Source organism: Salmo salar, chromosome 20 (assembly GCF_965601325.2).
Source record: "Salmo salar chromosome 20, fSalSal1, whole genome shotgun sequence".
In the NCBI taxonomy this organism is placed as follows: Eukaryota; Metazoa; Chordata; class Actinopteri; order Salmoniformes; family Salmonidae; genus Salmo; species Salmo salar.
The window spans coordinates 72,981,500-72,999,773 of NC_138310.1; the positions used below are offsets into that span (position 1 = coordinate 72,981,500).

Sequence of the window (18,274 nt, forward strand, 5' to 3'; positions counted from 1 at the left end):
TGGCAGTCAGGCTACCTCTGGCGAGCACATGGAGGGCTGTGCGGCCCCCCAAAGAAATGCCACCCCACACCATGACTGACCCACCGCCAAACCGGTCATGCTGGAGGATGTTGCAGGCAGCAGAACGTTCTCCACGGCATCTCCAGACTCTGTCACGTCTGTCACATGTGCTCAGTATGAACCTGCTTTCATCTGTGAAGAGCACAGGGCGTCAGTGGCGAATTTGCCAATCTTTGTGTTCTCTGGCAAATACCAAACGTCCTGCATGGTGTTGGGCTGTAAGCACAACCCCCACCTGTGGACGTCGGGCCCTCATACCACCCTCATGGAGTCTGTTTCTGACCGTTTGAGCAGACACATGCACATTGTTAGCTTGATGGAGGTCATTTTGCAGGGCTCTGGCAGTGCTTCTCCTGTTCCTCCTTGCACAAAGGCGGAGGTAGCGGTCCTGCTGCTGGGTTGTTGCCCTCCTACGGCCTCCTCCACGTCTCCTGATGTACTGGCCTGTCTCCTGGTAGCGCCTCCATGCTCTGGACACTAAGCTGACAGACACAGCAAACCTTCTTGCCACAGCTCGCATTGATGTGCCATCCTGGATGAGCTGCACTACCTGAGCCACTTGTGTGGGTTGTAGACTCCGTCTCATGCTACCACTAGAGTGAAAGCACCGCCAGCATTCAAAAGTGACCAAAACATCAGCCAGGAAGCATAGGAACTGAGAAGTGGTCTGTGGTCACCACCTGCAGAACCACTCCTTTATTGGGGGTGTCTTGCTAATTGCCTATAATTTCCACTTGTTGTCTATTCCATTTGCACAACAGCATGTGCAATTTATTGTCAGTGTTGCTTCCTAAGTGGACAGTTTGATTTCACAGAAGTGTGATTGACTTGGAGTTACATTGTATTGTTTAAGTGTTCCCTTTATTTTTTTGAGCAGTGTATATACTTGTGTATTGATTTTAAAGAAAGGCATTGATGTTTATGGTTAGGTACATTGGTTCAATGACAGTGCTTTTTTCGCAAATGCGCTTGTTAAATCGTCACCCGTTTGTCGAAGTAGGCTGTGATTCGATGAGAAATTAACAGGCACCTCATCAATTATATGCAACGCAGGACACGTTAGATAAACTAGTAATATCATCAACCATGTGTAGTTAACAAGTGATTTGTTAAGATTGATAGTTTTTTATAAAGATAAGTTGAATGCTAGCTAGCAACTTACCTTAGCTTCTTGCTGCCCTCGCGTAACAGGTAGTCAGCCTGCCATGCAAGCTCCTCGTGGAGTGCAATGTAAGGCAGGTGGTTAGAGTGTTGGACTAGTAACCAGAAGGTTGCAAAAACGAATCCCCCCTGAACAAGGCAGTTAACCCCCGTTCCTAGGCCGTCATTGAAAATAAGAATGTGTTCTTAATCTGACTTGCCTAGTTAAATAAAGGTGTAAAAAAATATATAATCAAATTTAAAAAATAAAAAAGGAAAAATAAAAAAAATTACTAAAAAAAACACTAAAAAATACAAATCGGTGGCTAAAAAAAAACAACGATTTTTATGAAAACTTGAAATCGGCCCTAATTAAATCGGCCATTCCGATTAATCGGTCGACCTCTAGTGTGTGTTGCTGAAACCAAGTTCTCGTCTCCATGTCACATGACCAGTGAAGAAGAGGGTTGTGTGTCAGACTGACCTCAGGACATGTGACTTCTGGAATAAAGAGTGACACACACACACACACACCATGACAACCTTACGACGAGTCTGATAAAGATGCCACAACCATACGACATCCTAAAAGACGAAAAAAAGACCATACACACATTTTCTAGGGTGATGATCATACCTAAAGCAGAGTGAAGCAAGTCTCAATAGCCCCACTGAAGATTTACAACTTGGGCTGTGGTCTTTACATACACTACGGCCAACTAATATACACAAAGTATGTGGAAACCCCTTCAAATTAGTGGACTCGGCTTTTTCCAGCCACACCCGTTGCTTACAGGTGTATAAAATCGAGCACACCGCCATGCGATCTCCATAGACAAACATTGGCAGTAGAATGGCCTTAATGAAGAGCTCAGTGACTTAACATGTCACCGTCATAGGATGCCACTTTCCAACAAGTCAGTTTGTCAAATTTCTACCCTGCTAGAACTGCCCCGGTCAACTGTAAGTGTTATTATTTTTACTTTTCTCAGGGAGTGGATCAGCTTTAATATCGAGGACAGATTGTTGCTTCCATCAATGTAATTGTCTACATTATTTCCAATCCCCCATATATTTTTTTGGGGTCTCCCTCTCTGGCTCTCGCCACACAAACATTCGTACACACGCAAACATTCATACATATACACAGAAACATTCGTACACAAACACATATACACAAACACTTTTTTTAGAATATACCTTTATTATTCCCCGCAAACCCAACCACCCCTCCCCCAATTGGAGTAAACTAATAAACAATAACAATCAGCTTATACATATTATACACATTTTACAGGCACAATCTATTTTACAATAGTTATATTTTGTTTGTTTTTAGTCCTTCCTCTATTTCTGATGTCCATCCAGTTTGATTTCTATTTGTAACTGTGCTATTTCACAAAATTTCTGAACCTATAAACATTTTACAAACACCGTATGTTTTACATTTTTATCTTGTTGTTATTAGTCCCACCCTCTAGCGCCATTCAACCCCTCCCATCTATCTCTTAACACCATCCATTTTGGATTTCTATTTGCCATATATTTTTCAACTGTACTGTGATGCGTCACAAGAGTACTGAACCTTTCTATTCTCATAGCTTCTACAGATTGTAAATTAAAGATAAATGTTTGCTAAAATAATGATTATATTATTGCTCGATTGACTAGGACTTTTCAAATCACCCAGTATTGCCATCTGCAGCATTTGCATAATAATTTAAATTGAATAATGTGAAGATATTCAATCCGGCGGTGTTTTGCGTGTCAATTCATAAACCATGTGCCATTGAATCGTTACATCGAAAATCTCTTCCCAACTATTTTTCCATTTATATGGCACAGCTGTTAATTTTTTGGTCCTTAAATTAAATTGGTCTATGTTTTTAATTATCACAATATTCTTTAACCATTTATGGTCTTTAATGCAGAGCCGACAGACAAGTTCCTTACTTTCCCCGCTTGTACTTGCCTCTTCCATTTTTGTGGTAATGCTGTAATTAGTTGGTTGTAATTTTGGGTAGAGCAGACATTTCCAAAAATCAATTTTTATACGATTTTTCTTGTAAAAAAAAGTGATAATATTCCGACCGGGAAACCCTGTTTTCGTTCAAAGACGAAAAAATAAAAACATGGTGTCGGCTCGTGCACGCGCCCCCGGTCTCATTGTTCTCTGATCGACCACTATCCAAATGCGCTACTGTTTTTCAGCCATGGCCTTCAAAGGCATCATTCAATGTTTTGCCGCCTTCTGAGAGCCTATGGGAGCCGTAGGAAGTGTCACGTTACAGCAGAGATCCTCAGTTTTCAATAAAGAGAGTGTAGAAGGCCAAGAAATGGTCAGAGTGCACTTCCTGTAAGGAATCTTCTCAGGTTTTTTCCTGCCATATGAGTTGTTATACTCACAGACACCATTCAAACAGTTTTAGAAACTTTAGGGTGTTTTCTATCCAAATCAAACAATTATATGCATATTCTAGTTTCTGGGCAGTAGTAATAACCAGATTAAATCGGGTACATTTTTTATCCGGCCGTGCAAATACTGCCCCCTACCCTAGAGAGGTTAAGCCCAGGAACTTTGCTTAAATTCATCAAAGAAGTTAGCTTATAACAGTGAACCTTTTTTGTGGGATACACAAGGCAATTCTAGGTCTTGTGGCATATTTTGGTTAAACTATCCCCAATTCAATGGAATTGCAACCCTCTGCATGCACAGTGCATTCTTCCATCACATGTACAGCTGATTCTCAAGATCTTGCACACTAATGAGTTGCTATTGAGCCCACACTACTATACTGTCTGAGCCAAGGACTACATGCTTTCTGGTAAATTTTGATTACAATACTGGGTGCCTACAGCAAAGTGTGTTTAAATCATTTCTAACTTGTTAATTTATTTTAGTTCGTTTTTGCTACCATGTGGATTTTAGCTTGCTTGAGCCTGCTAACTGAGGAGTGTTAATTCACCTGTTTCCATACATGTTTCATTTTAAAACAGTTCTTAAAAATAAGTTGTTTAATCTAACTGCTTAACTATTTATCTGTACATGGAATTGTATTTGGGTTATTTTTACTGATTTTTGTTGTGTACATTTGCAAATACTGTGCCAAGTCATATGTGAAGAATGCAACAAATATGCAGAAGTTCCCTCAGCGCTCACAACAAGCAACCTCTGACAAAAGTCCCTCTACTTCTATTCAAGGTGAAAATGATGAATCAGACACCTTTTTGATAGCAACAGCTCATGGTCCTCCTGGAGTCCAAAGTTTTTTAGACTCAATTGAGGAACGTTGTCAGAGAAATGCTGATGAAGGTCTTGCTCGAGCCGTGTATGCAACTGGTTCACCTCTGATGCTCACAGGCAATTGAAAGAGATTTCTTAATGTTCTTCACCCAGCATACACCCCTCCAACCAGACATGCTTTATCTACTCATTTGCTGGATGCAGAGTTCAACAGAGTTCAAGTGACGGTCAAGCAAATCATAGAGAAAGCAGACTGCATTACAATCATCTCTGATGGGTGGTCGAATGTTCATGGGCAAGGAATAATTAACTACATCATCTCCACCCCTCAACCAGTATTCTACAAGAGCACAGACACAAGGGACAACAGACACACCGGTCTCTACATTGCAGATGAGCTGAAGGCAGTCATCAATGACCTTGAACAACAGAAGGTATTTGCACTGGTGACAGACAATGCTGCAAACATGAAGGCTGCTTGGTCTAAAGTTGAGGACTCCTACCCTCACATCACACCCATTGGCTGTGCTGCTCATGCATTGAATCTGCTCCTCAAGGACATCATGGCACTGAAAACAATGGATACACTCTACAAGAGAGCCAAGGAAATGGTTAGGTATGTGATGGGTCATCAAGTTATAGCAGCAATCTACCTCACAAAGCAAAATGAGAAGGATAAGAGCACCACATTGAAGCTGCCCAGCAACACCCGTTGGGGTGGTGTCATGTTTGACAGTCTCCTGGAGGGGAAGGAGTCTCTCCAAGAAATGGCCATATCACAGTCTGCCGATATGGACAGCCCCATCAAGATGATCCTCCTGGATGATGTATTTTGGGAGAGAGTGGTAAGCAGCCTGAAACTCATGAAACCTATAGCAGTAGCCATTGCACGGATTGAGGGAGACAATGCCATCCTGTCTGATGTTCAGACTCCACTTGCAAATGTAAGAGAAGAAATCCGTACTGAAATCCGTACTGCCCTGCCCACTTCACTGTTGCTCCAAGCAGAGGAAACTGCAGTTCTGAAGCCCATACATGCCGCAGCATACATGTTGGACGCCAAGTATGCTTGCAAGAGCATCCTTTCTGGTGCAGAGATCAACAAGGCCTATAGGGTCATCACTACCGTGTCTCGCCACCTTGGCCTGGATGAGGGCAAGGTTCTTGCCAGTCTGGCAAAGTACACTTCCAAGCAAGGGCTTTGGGATGGAGATGCAATATGGCAGTCATGCCAACATCTCATCAGCCACCTGGTGTAAGGGACTTTGAAGATCTGAGGCTCTTCCCCTGTTGCTTCCATCATCCTCCAAATCCCACTAACATCAGCCGCCTCAGAGCGCCACTGGTCCTTGTTTGGGAACACACACCCCAAAGCACGCAATAGGCTGACCAATACAAGGGTTGTCAAAAATGTAGGCTTTTTGAGCCCGACAACGAGCCATCCTCAACAAGGTTGGAAAGTGACAGTGAAGATGAGGCCACAGAGTCCTATGTTCAAGAGGTGAACATTGAGGTCCAGGGGGAAGACTTGGAAGCCTGAGAGGAAGACCGCCAAAGCTTTAGCTTCTAGAATATCATTTTACAGATCTATGTTGAAAACGTTTTTGGGAGATGCGATGGATCATTGGGGATCATTCAATATCCCCTTTTATTGTTCAGTGAAATCACCACATGTAAAGAGTCAACTCACTTAATTAAAGTTCAATTCGTAACTAAATTGTTTATATTTATATTGGAAGGATTTAATCATTTGAAATTGTCTCCATATGATATGGTAAATATATCCAATGCAAAAAAAATACATTTAAATGGTATTAATATTAATTTGCATATATTCCTGTTAATTCCCACAGAAAGTTTCCACCTCTGAATATTCCCCAAAATCTGCAACCCTAGTCCAAACACACCAAGACATTCGCAAAGAGGGCACGACAACACCCTTTCCCCCTCAGAAGACTGAAAAGATTTGGTATGGGTCCCCAGATCCCCAAAAGGTTATACAGCTGCACCATCAAGAACATCCTGACTGGTTGCATCACCACCTGGTATGGCAACTGCTAAGGTTCCGACAGTAAGGCGCTACAGAGGGTAGTGTGTATGTCCCAGTACATCACTGGGGCCAAGCTTCCTGCCATCCAGGACCTATATACTAGGCGGTGGCAGAAGAAGGCCTAAAAAAAATTGTCAAAGACTCCAGCCACCCTAGACAGAGACTGTTCTCTCTGCTACCGCACGGCAAGCGGTACCGGTAAGTCTAGGTCCAAAAGGCTCCTTAACAGCTTCTACCTCCAAGCCGTAAAACGGCTGAACAATTAATCAAATGGCCACCTGGACTATTTAAATTGCCCCCCCACCCGTTTCTACACTGCAGCTTCTCGCTGTTTATTATCTATGCATAGTCACTTTACTCCTACCTACAGTTGAAGTCGGAAGTTTACATACATATTAGCCAAATACATTTAAACTGAATTGTTCACAATTGCTGACATTTAATCCAAGTAAAGATTCCCTGTATCAGGTCAGTTAGGATCACCACTTTATTTTAAGAATGTGAAATGTCAGAATAATAGAGAGAATGATTTATTCAGCTTTTATTTCTTTCATCACATTCCCAGTGGGTCAGAAGTTTACATACAGTCAATTAGTATTTGGTAGCATTGCTTTTAAATTGTTTAACTTGGGTCAAACATTTTGGGTAGCCTTCCACAAGCTTCCCACAATAAGTTGGGTGAATTTTGGCCCATTCCTCCTGACAGAGCTGGTGTAACTGAGTCAGGTTTGTAGGCCTCCTTGCTCGCACACACCTTTTCAGTTCTGCCCACAAATGTTCTACAGGATTGAGGTCAGGGCTTTGTGATGGCCAGTCCAATACCTTGAATTTGTTGTCCTTAAGCCATTTTGCCACAACTTTGGAAGTATGCTTGGGGTCATCGTTCATTTGGAAGACGCATTTGCGACCAAGCTTTAACATCCTGACTGATGTCTTGAGATGATGCTTCAATATATCCACATCATTTTCCTCCTCATGATGCCATCTATTTTGTGAAGTGCATCAGTCCCTCCTGCAGCAAAGCACCCCCACAACATGTTGCTACCACCCGTGTTTCACAGTTGGGACGGTGTTCTTCGGCTTGCAAGCCTCCCCCTTTTTCCTCCAAACATAACAATGGTCATTATGGCCAAACAGTTTCACCAGCCCAGAGGACATTTCTCCAAAAAAGTACAATCTTAGTCCCTATGTGCAGTTGCAAACAGTAGTCTGGCTTTTTTATGGCGGTTTTGGAGCAGTGGCTTCTTCCTTCCGGCGCCGACAGAGATGGCCGCTTCGCGTTCCTAGGAAACTATGCAGTATTTAGTTTGTGTTATTTCTTACATTGTTACCCCAGGAAATATTAGGTTTTATTACATACAGTCGGGAGGAACTATTGGATATAAGAGCACCGTCAACTCACCAACATTACGACTAGGAATACGACTTTCCCGAAGCGGATCCTCGGTTTGGTCCACCACCCAGGACAATGGATCAGATCCCAGCCGGCGACCCAAAACAACGGCACCGCAGAAGGGGCAGACGGAGCGGTCTTCTGGTCAGGCTCCGTAGACGGGTACATTGCGCACTGCTCCCGAGCATACTACTCGCCAATGTCCAGTCTCTTGACAACAAGCTAAACGAAATCCGAGCAAGGCTTGCCTTCCAGAGAGACCGAGATGGTAACGTTCTTTGTTTCACAGAAACATGGCTCGCTCAGGATACGTCAGAGTCGGTACAGCCACCCGGCTTCTTCACGCATCGCGCCGACAGAAACAAACATCTCTCTGGGTGGGGGTGTATGCCTTATGATTAACGAGACGTGGTGTGATCATAACATACAGGAACTCAAGTCCTTTTGTTGACCTGAACTAGAATTCCTTACAATCAAATGCCGACCGCATTATCTACCAAGAGAATTCTCTTCGATCATAATCACAGTCGTGTATATCCCGCCCCAATCAGACACATCGATGAACCTGAAAGAACTTCGTTTGACTTTATGTAAACTGGAAACTACATATCCTGAGGCTGCATTTATTGTGGCTGGGGATTTTAAACAAGGCTCCCTAAATTTTATCAGCATATCGAATGCGCGACCCGGGCTGGCAAAACCCTGGATCATTGTTATTCTAACTTCTGTGACACATATAAAGCCCTCCCCCGCACTCCAGTCGGAAAATCTGACCACGACTCCATTTTGTTGCTCCCAGCCTATAGACAGAAATTAAAACAGGAAGTGCCTGTGCTCAGGTTTGTTCAACGCTGGTCCGAACAATCGGATTCCACGCTTCAAGATAGCTTCGATCATGTGGACTGGGATATGTTCCGCATAGCATCGGACAACAGCATTGATGAATACGCCGATTCGGTGAGCGAGTTCATTAGCAAGTGCATCGGTGATGTTGTACCCACAGCGCCTATTAAAACATTCCCCAACCAGAAAACGTGGACTGATGGCAGCATTCGCGCAAAACTGAAAGCATGAATCACTGCTTTTAAAATCAGGGCAAGGTGACCGGAAACATGACCGAATACAAACAGTGTAGCTATTCCCTCCGCAAGGCAATCAAACAAGCTAAACGTCAGTATAGAGACAAAGTAGAGTCGCAATTCAATGGCTCAGACACGAGAGGTATGTGGCAGGGTCTACAGTCAATCACGGACTACAAAAGGAAAACCAGCCCCATCGCAGACCATGATGTCTTGCTCCCAGACAAACAAAACTTCTTTGCTCGCTTTGAGGACAACACAGTGCCACTGACACGGCCGCTACCAAAACCTGACGGCTCTCCTTCACTGCAGCCAACGTGAGTAAAACATTTAAATGTGTTAACCCTCGCAAGGCTGACGGCACCCCCAGCCGCGTCCTCAGAGCATGCGCAGACCAGCTGGCTGGTGTGTTTACGGACATATTCAATCAATCCCTATTCCAGTCTGCTGTTCCCACATGCTTCAAGAGGGCCACCATTGTTCCTGTTCCCAAGAAAGCGAAGGTAACTGAGCTAAATGACTATTGCCCCATAGCACTCACTTCCGTCATCATGAAGTGTTTTGAGAAACTAGTCAAGGACCATATCACCTCCACCCTACCTGACACCCTAGACCCACTCCAATTTGCTTACCGCCCCAATAGGTCCACAGACGACACAATCACACTGCACACTGCCCTAACCAATCTGGACAAGAGGAATACCTATGTAAGAATTCTGTTCATCGACTACAGCTCAGCATTTAACACCATAGTACCCTCCAAACTCGTCATTAAGCTCAAGACCCTGGGTCTCGACCCCGCCATGTGCAACTGGGTCATGGACTTTGACGGGCTGCCCCCAGGTGGTGAGGGTAGGTAACATCTCCACCCCGCTGATCCTCAACACTGGGGCCCCACAAGGGTGTGTTTTCAGCCCTCTCCTATACTCCCTGTTCACCCATGACTGCGTGGCCATGCACGCCTCCAACTCAATCATCAAGTTTGCAGACGACACTACAGTGGTAGGCTTGATTACCAACAACGACGAGACGGCCTACATGGAGGAGTTGAGGGCCCTCGGAGTGTGGTGTCAGGAAAATAACCTCACACTCAATGTCAACAAAACAAAGGAGATGATTGTGGACTTCAGGAAACAGCAGAGGGAGCAGCCCCCTATCCACATCGACGGGACAGTAGTGGAGAGGGTGGAAAGTTTTAAGTTCCTCGGCATACACATCACGGACAAACTGAAATGGTCCACCCACACAGACAGTGTGGTGAAGGCAGCGCAGCAGGGCCTCTTCAACCTTAGGAGGCTGAAGAAATTCGGCTTGTCACCAAAAACACTCACAAACTTTTACAGATGCACAATCGAGAGTATCCTGTCGGGCTGTATCACCGCCTGGTACGGCAACTGCTCCACCCACAACCGTAAGGCTCTCCAGAGGGTAGTGAGGTCTGCACAATTCATCACCGGGGGCAAACTACCTGCCCTCCAGGACACCTACACCACCCGATCTCACAGGAAGGCCAAAAAGATCATCAAGGACAACAACCACCCGAGCCACTGCCTGTTCACCCCGCTATCATCCAGAAGGCGAGGTCAGTACAGGTGCATCAAAGCGGGGACCGAGAGACTGAAAAACAGCTTCTATCTCAAAGCCATCAGTCTGTTAAACAGCCATCACTAACATTGAGTGGCTGCTGCCAACATACTGACTCATCTCTAGCCACTTTAATAATGAAAAATGGATGTAATAAATGTATCACTAGCCACTTTAAACAATGCCACTTTATATAATGTTTACATACCCTACATTACTCATCTCATACATATATACTGTACTCTATACCATCTACTGCATCTTGCCTATGCCGTTCAGCCATTGCTCATTCATATATTTATGTACATATTCTTATTCATTCCTTTACACTTGTGTGTATAAGGTAGTTGTGAAATTGTTAGGTTAGATTACTTGTTAGATATTATATTACTGCATGGTCGGAACTAGAAGCACAAGCATTTCGCTACACTCGCATTATCTGCTAACCATGTGTATGTGACAAATAAAATTTGATTTGCTGCGCGGCCTTTCAGGTTGTCGATATAGGACTCGTTTAACTGTGGATATAGATACCTTTGTACCCGTTTCCTCCAGCATCTTCACAAGGTCCTTTGCTGTTGTTCTGTGATTGATCTGCACTTTTCGCACCAAAGTACCTTCATCTCTAGGAGACAGAACGAGTCTCCTTCCTGAGCGGTATGATGGCTGCGTGGTCCCATGGTGTTTATACTTGCGTACTATTGTTTGTACAGATGAACATGTTACTTTCAGGCATTTGGAAATTGCTCCCAAGGATGAACCAGACTTGTGGAGGTCTACAATTTTTTTCTGAGGTCTTGGCTGATTTCTTTTGATTTTCCCATGATGTCAAGCAAAGAGGCACTGAGTTTGAAGGTAGGCCTTGAAATACATCCACAGGTACACCTCCAATTGACTCAAATTATGTCAATTAGCCTATCAGAAGCTTCTAAAGCCATTTTCTGGAATTTTCCAAGCTGTTTAAAGGCACAGTCAACTTAGTGTATGTAAACTTCTGACCCACTGGAATTGTGATACAGTGAAATAATCTGTAAACAATTGTTGGAAAAATTACTTGTGTCATGCACAAAGTAGATGTCCTAACCGACTTAGCAAAACTATAGTTTGTTAACAAGAAATTTGTGGAGTGGTTGAAAAACGAGTTTTAATGACTCCAACCTAAGTGTATGTAAACTTCCGACTTCAACTGTACAAATTACCTCGACTAACCTGCATCCCCGCACATTGACTTGGTACCGGTACCCCTGTATACAGCCTCGTTATTGTGTTACAATTAAAAATAAAAATAAAATGTTTATTTAGTAAATATTTTTCTAACTATTTCTTGAACTGCACTGTTGGTTAAGGGCTTTTAAGTAAGCATTTCACGGTAAGGTGAATTCTGTTGTACTCGGCGCATGTGACATATAAAATTTGATTTGATAAACTAAGCATGTCAAATCTAGTGTGTGGGCTTGAGGGGATGAAATGAGGCATTTCTGGAATGATCACTACTGCACTACATAGGCCCCTTTCAATGTCAATCTGTCACCAGCTAACATGTACTCAATCCGCTTCCGTCTTGCCCTCTAGTTCCCACTCCCTCAGGTGTGAAAATCTTAAAGGACTGTGTTTAAGGACTCAAAAACACTCAAGCAGAAGTTCCACTTTGCCTACTGAAGAGCTAGGCCGGCAGAGCCATCACCATACTGCTTACACATATCCAGTCCTTTCAGGTATTTTAAAACAGCGAATGGGAGAAGGAGCTAGGGGGCAAAATGGAAGCAAGACAAATCTGTGAGGCACTGAGGGGGAGGTATTTGAGTTTCACACACCTCCAGAGCACCAGCCTCAAGACTAGTATTTGCTGCCAAAACTGGAAGAAGCAGCAGTGAGCTGAGCCTGAGGTCACACTCACTTCCCTTCCTCCTGGTCTTGGTCTCAGCCAGAAGCCTACTGCAGCAGACTCAAATACATTCCTGCCTCCAAACTTTGCACTGCAGCCTCAAAACACACACGCATACAGGCAGAGGCTCTGTGCACGTTTGTCTGTCTGTTCATGGTTGCTGAGGCCCAAACAAAAAGAGAGTCAATGTCAGTGTGAGACTGGTGCATGTGTGTGACAGTGCATGTGTTAGCCAGGTGCGAGTACAGTATGAGAGAACATGAGTCAGTACTTTGTGAGGCATTGAGCGAGCACCTGACTAACATGAGCACACAAGCTAATTAATTCTATTAGACTGGCACCACGAGGGAAAAATTCAGAAAATGTGCTCACTCCTCTAAACGTTCTCGCTCAGAAGGAAGAAAGATTTCTCGTCTGCAGTCAAAAAACAGCTCTACAATGACATCTGACCAGATCTATACAAAGTACACACACACAGAAACATATCCACACACACCAGCAACCACACATCAACTCCCCTCTCTCTTGTATACCATGTTGGAGTAATGACTTAACATTTCTAAAGTAGACTCCATATACGGATTGCTCTGCCCATGGCTGGTCACTGTTCAACTATACAGACAGACTAAGCCACTACATAGCACACAGACTTGTGAGCAGGTCACCAAGCTTGTTTTCAGGACAACCAGTGAGCTTTCTATAGCCCCTGTACTGGCAAACACATACCACTAGAGGGCAGTCATACTCTGCATCACCAGCCTAGAGGCCTTCGTTACTAGACAAAATGAACAGGGAAGTTAAGGAATTTGGAACAGACAACACTGTTGGGAATTACTTATTTGTGCCGAAATAAGTAACAGGTTTGGAATTTGACCTGTGTGTCAGGGTTGAATTCAATTTCACTTGAATTTAGTCAATTGAAATTATGTTGAAAATACATTTAAATTAATCTCAGGAATTGACATCCTTGTTTTCAGTGTGTGTAGGAGAGAGCAGTGTTAAGCTGAGGCCTGTGGTTTTGGGTAAAGGTGGGTATCGGCAGGCGAGGCCCCAAACAGAGCCTCTTACCATATGTACCATATTCAGCTGGGCTGGTGCCTGGGTAGAAGCCTGGAGTGCCCGGTGGGACCGGGTACTGCTGAGGGGTGGCCACGTATGTTGACCGGTACTGAGGGAGAGAGACATGACATAATGGTTTAGATATCATCTAAAAAAGGTACATTGTAGAATGTTCCCCAGGCCCAGAGTATTAAAGGCAAGCTAAAATTCAACTACAAAACAATGAGTAGGATGGAAAAGGTGCTAAGACAGCCTGCCAACTAGTATTTGATCTAAGTCATTCAACACACACAGACCCCTATACCTTTCTTTGTCCCACACACAGGCAAGGCAGGAAAACCTCTCTTAAGGTTTAACTTGCACCCCTCTACCTCCCTCTAACACACAGTAACACCCATCCGTCTCTCTTTCTCTGTGGCGCTTTTAAGCACTGCACAATCAGGAAGGGACTGGAGGGTCAGCTGATCGCCTGGGGAAGGGGAGAGGGGCATTTTCCCCAGCACTGGCTCCATAGAGCGGAGGACAGACTCAGCAGAATCTGTCCCTGAGCCAGGGGTCACCAGACCACTCCATGTGGGGCCTCCCTCACAGACGGGGAGGGGGACTGCCTTGCTAGTTGCTACCAGACCTGGTTTCAAAAAGCATTTCCTTTCTTTCCAAATACCATAGCTGCGTTTGATTGAGCTTGCCTGGTGCAAAGGAACCAAAGGAACAGTCCCAAAAGGTATAGTGAATGTCAGAATAAAGAGAATGACAATGGCCCCTAGTATAGATGGAGCACCCTGGTGGAAGGGGCAGGGTGAAGTTACCTGTCCAGGTATGAAGTAGGCGGGGCCCTGTTGGTTGGAGAAGGGGATCTGCTGTGAGGGGATCATCATCATCTGTTGGCCCGGCTGGTAGACGTGTGTGGGCGCCACAGGCCTTGGCGTGCTGCTGGGGGGCACCCGGGGGGCATTGCTGGGCAGACTGGGCCGGCTGTAGTACGGCTGGAGAGGTAGGAGAGGAGAGAGGGGCAAGTTATGGAAAAGTCCTCTTTTGTAAAGAACATTCAACAATTAAAACGTTAAATGAGGGCTATTATATTTCTCCTTGCCATTCCTTTTGGCAGTTAATACTACAACAATTTTTACAGTCTGTTCTGACACTTTAACAGCCTGTTCATAAAGGCAGAATCCAAACTGCTAAAAACCGAATAAGACTAGAAAGTTCTGTGTTTCTTCATTTACATTCTGATGTGTCTCTTTAAGCAAAACTGAAGCCAAAAAATGATGGCAGGACCACAGGCACGAACACTGCCAACTACAGACAGACTGACTCCTCTGGAAAAAGAAGAGAAGTGTTACCTGCAGTGACCTGAATCCTCCCTTCAGCAGCACATCCCACAGACACCACGTGAATGCACACGGACGCAAGAGAGGGGGGGGGGGAGAGAGAGAGAGAGAGAGAGAGAGAGAGAGAGAGGGGGGGGGGGGGGAGCAGCAGTCAGTTGATAGAAAGCTGAGAACCTACCCCCACAGTAGTGAATTAACAAGCAGCATGCATCCATAGTCCTTTAAAAATGCAGGTGTGTGAGCAACTGTGTCCATGCGCAAAGCTAACATAGAACACTGAGTCGGTGTGAGTGTGTGTCAGGGTTTCCGTTAGCAAAATGTGGCGCTGGACATTTGGCTTTTTAAAAATGTATTTACCAGACCAATGTGCATTGGGTGCATAACATGATTAGGGCGTCCACCCACTGTGCTCAGAATGACGAAAATCACATTTAGAATATAGTAATTCATATTAACAGAACATGCAAGTGGAGAAAGCAACGATGTACGGTCCTTCTTACTGAATTCTGATGTGCACTTTGAACATGTTAGAATAAATGTCTTCTATTTAACTTTTCCTCAGCCAACAAGACGAGTAACAAACAGCAAAATCAGTAGTCTATGTCAATCAAGAGTAGAAAAGTTTATGCTACTTATTTTATTGGTCAGCTTGTTGAGAAAGAAATAGCATATTCCAAACAGACTCATACAACCAGTAGGCCTAGGCTACATAAAAAAAATTAAAACAGAAAGCAATGAGTCTGATGCAACAGATCAGAACTTTTAGGTTAAAATGTTGATAACATTATTTCTTCACATTATAAGCGCAGCAATGCACACAATTCAGTCAGGAATTAGCCAGAAACCATAGTTGTCAAAAGGGCACAGCACATGCGAGCACTTTCATGTGACAGAGATGAACATTTTAAAAGAGAGGAGATCTAATAGGCTACTTTGAAGCAAGGTAAGACATGCCTCAATGTACTGAACAAAAATATAAACGCAATATGTAAAGTGTGGTCCTATGTTTCATGAGCTGAAAAAAAAATCCAGAAATGTTCCATACGCACAAAAGCTTATTCTCAAATTTTCGGAAGAAATGTGTTTACATCCCTGTTAGTGAGCATTTTTCCTTTACCAAAATAATCCATCCACCTGACAGGTGAGGAATATCAAGAAGCTGATTTAACAGCATGACCATTACACAGGTACATCTTGTGCTGGGGACAATAAAAGGCCACTAACATGTGCATTTGTCACACAACAATACCACAGATGTCTCAAGTTGAGGGAGCATGCAATTGGCATGCTGACTGCAGCAATGTCCACCAAAGCTGTTGCCAGAGAATTGAATGTTCATTTCTCTACCATAAGCCGCAATCAACGTCGTTTTAGAGAAATTATGTCCAACCGGCTTCACAACCGCAGACCACGTGTAACCACGCCAGCCCAGCATCTCCACATCTGGCTTCTTCATCTGCGGGATCGTCTGAGACCAGCCACCCGGACAGCTGATGAAACTGTGGGTTTGAGCAAACCGAAGAATTTCTGCACAAACTGTCAAAAACCATCTCAGGGAAGCTCATCTGCGTGCTTGTCGTCCTCACCAGGGTCTTGACCTGACTGCAGTTTGGCGTCGTAACCAACTTCAGTGGGCAAATGCTCACCTTCGATGGCCACTGGCACGCTAGAGAAGTGTGCTCTTCACAGATGAATCCCGGGTTTCAACTGTACCGGGCAGATGGCAGGCAGGTATGGCGTCGGGTGGGCAAGCGTTTTGCTGATGTCAATGTTGTGAACATGGTGGCGGTGGGGTTACGGTATGGGCAGGCATAAGTTACGGACAACTTACACGATTGCATTTTATTGATGGCAATTTTAAATGCACAGAGATACCGTGTCGAGATCCATACCAAATAGTGACTGGCTTTCTGATCCACACTTTTATTTATTTTTAAATGTTAAGGTATCTGTGACCAAATTCATAGATTAGGGCCTAACTGATTTCCTTATATGAACTCTAACTCAAATAAATCTTTTAAAATGTTTCATGTTGCGTTTATATTTTTGTTCAGTGTATGTAAAACGTTCAGGTTTCAAACAATTAAGTATGTGTCTTCTAAATGCACGTCCAGCTCACTGCAAAGTCTGCCTTCAAAACAACTTGGAATGCGGAAATCTCTGACTTCAGTGTGTTCAAGACAACTGGGGGGGGAAAAAATAGCTCAGACTGGGAAAAATCGTTTTGAACAGTCATCCAACTCGGGCCTCTTTCTAGAGCTCCGACTTTCCGACCTGAAGATCGCTGACGTCATGATTTGGCCGTGTATTTTTCCAGAATTCCCAGTTGTCTTGAAAGCACCACAAGATGCTGCAGCAGCAGCAGCTCTTGTGCTGTTCGACAGATGATTTTCTACTCAAAGGCTCTGTATCTGTATGCGTGTAATAAATAAGATACATAATGAATATAATGTACACACAGGCCAATTTAATTCCACTAAATTATGCAAATTAGCCTACAAACCGATAAGCATGACCAGTCAAATGTATTTCCATCAATAAATAGCCTAAAAAGCATTATTTCGCACTTATAATTTTTTTTCTCCCCCTGGACAATTGTCTGGAGCCAATTTAATTTACTAATAATATGTAATCGGACAAAAGCCAATAATTACCCGCTAACGGAAATCCTGGTGTGTGAACATGACAAGTTCCTAATGAATGAGGGATCACAGAGACAAGATATCCCTGAATACTTTTGGAATAGGATTCTACAGCAGATTCAATCTCTTAGCCTACCATAATAAACATGTGTAGGTTTTACAACATTCAGTGCTCAAAAACAGTTTAGAAAGACAGGAAATGCAAGTGAAGAGAGAACTCTACACTGCCCCCTATTTCAACCCAGCCCACCCACGTCCCTGGTTAGGCTGTTAGTACCTGTTGGTGTAAAGCACGGGGCCCGGGGGCAAACTAGAAAAGGAGAGCAAGACAGGTCAGAGGTTAAACCCACATAGGACACCAGCTGGAGAGCAGCAGATACAACCCTCCTCCATAGACACACACACACACACACAGAGTGAGAGATAGGCAGGCATGGAGCAGGGCTCAACAAGAGGATTCAGATCACAATACAGGTCTCATCTGAGAGAATGATTTTGCCTTCTAGCAGTAACAATGACAGGTTGGAGTGCGGAACGTACACTCACTGAACACTAATCAGTAAGAGATGGTATCAAGAGGAAAGAGTGAGAGTTTACACGTAGCACGATTATGGCTGTCATGACATTTCGTCAGCCTGTGATTGTTGACCGTTAATTAACACATGTATCATCTCCTGGCTTCTACAAGCCACTGATGCAGACCTTTGGAATATTTATATTTTTAAAAAGTCTAATAAATCCATGTAATACAGCCCAGACCTTCAAAATAAATCCAATATTTATTTAAGACAGGTCTAAAGAAACATG

At 43.9% G+C, this 18,274-nt stretch overlaps 1 protein-coding gene across 10 annotated transcripts in view; it reads right to left on the minus strand.

Annotated features, from left to right (window-relative positions):
- Positions 1 to 18,274, minus strand: part of LOC106576473 (eukaryotic translation initiation factor 4 gamma 1) — a 75,021-nt gene that overhangs the window by 46,061 nt on the left and 10,686 nt on the right. For 6 of the 10 annotated variants that reach the window (XM_045703921.2, XM_045703922.2, XM_045703927.2 and 3 more), the window contains exons 5-8: positions 17,745 to 17,777; positions 14,838 to 14,858; positions 14,304 to 14,480; positions 13,504 to 13,603 (exon numbers count right to left, since the gene is read on the minus strand). In XM_045703921.2, the coding sequence (XP_045559877.2) occupies positions 13,504 to 13,603; positions 14,304 to 14,480; positions 14,838 to 14,858; positions 17,745 to 17,777 (331 nt within the window). The remainder of the gene's footprint in view (positions 1 to 13,503; positions 13,604 to 14,303; positions 14,481 to 14,837; positions 14,859 to 17,744; positions 17,778 to 18,274) is intronic. The other 4 variants (XM_045703925.2, XM_045703924.2, XM_045703928.2 and 1 more) reach the window with 3 other exon arrangements.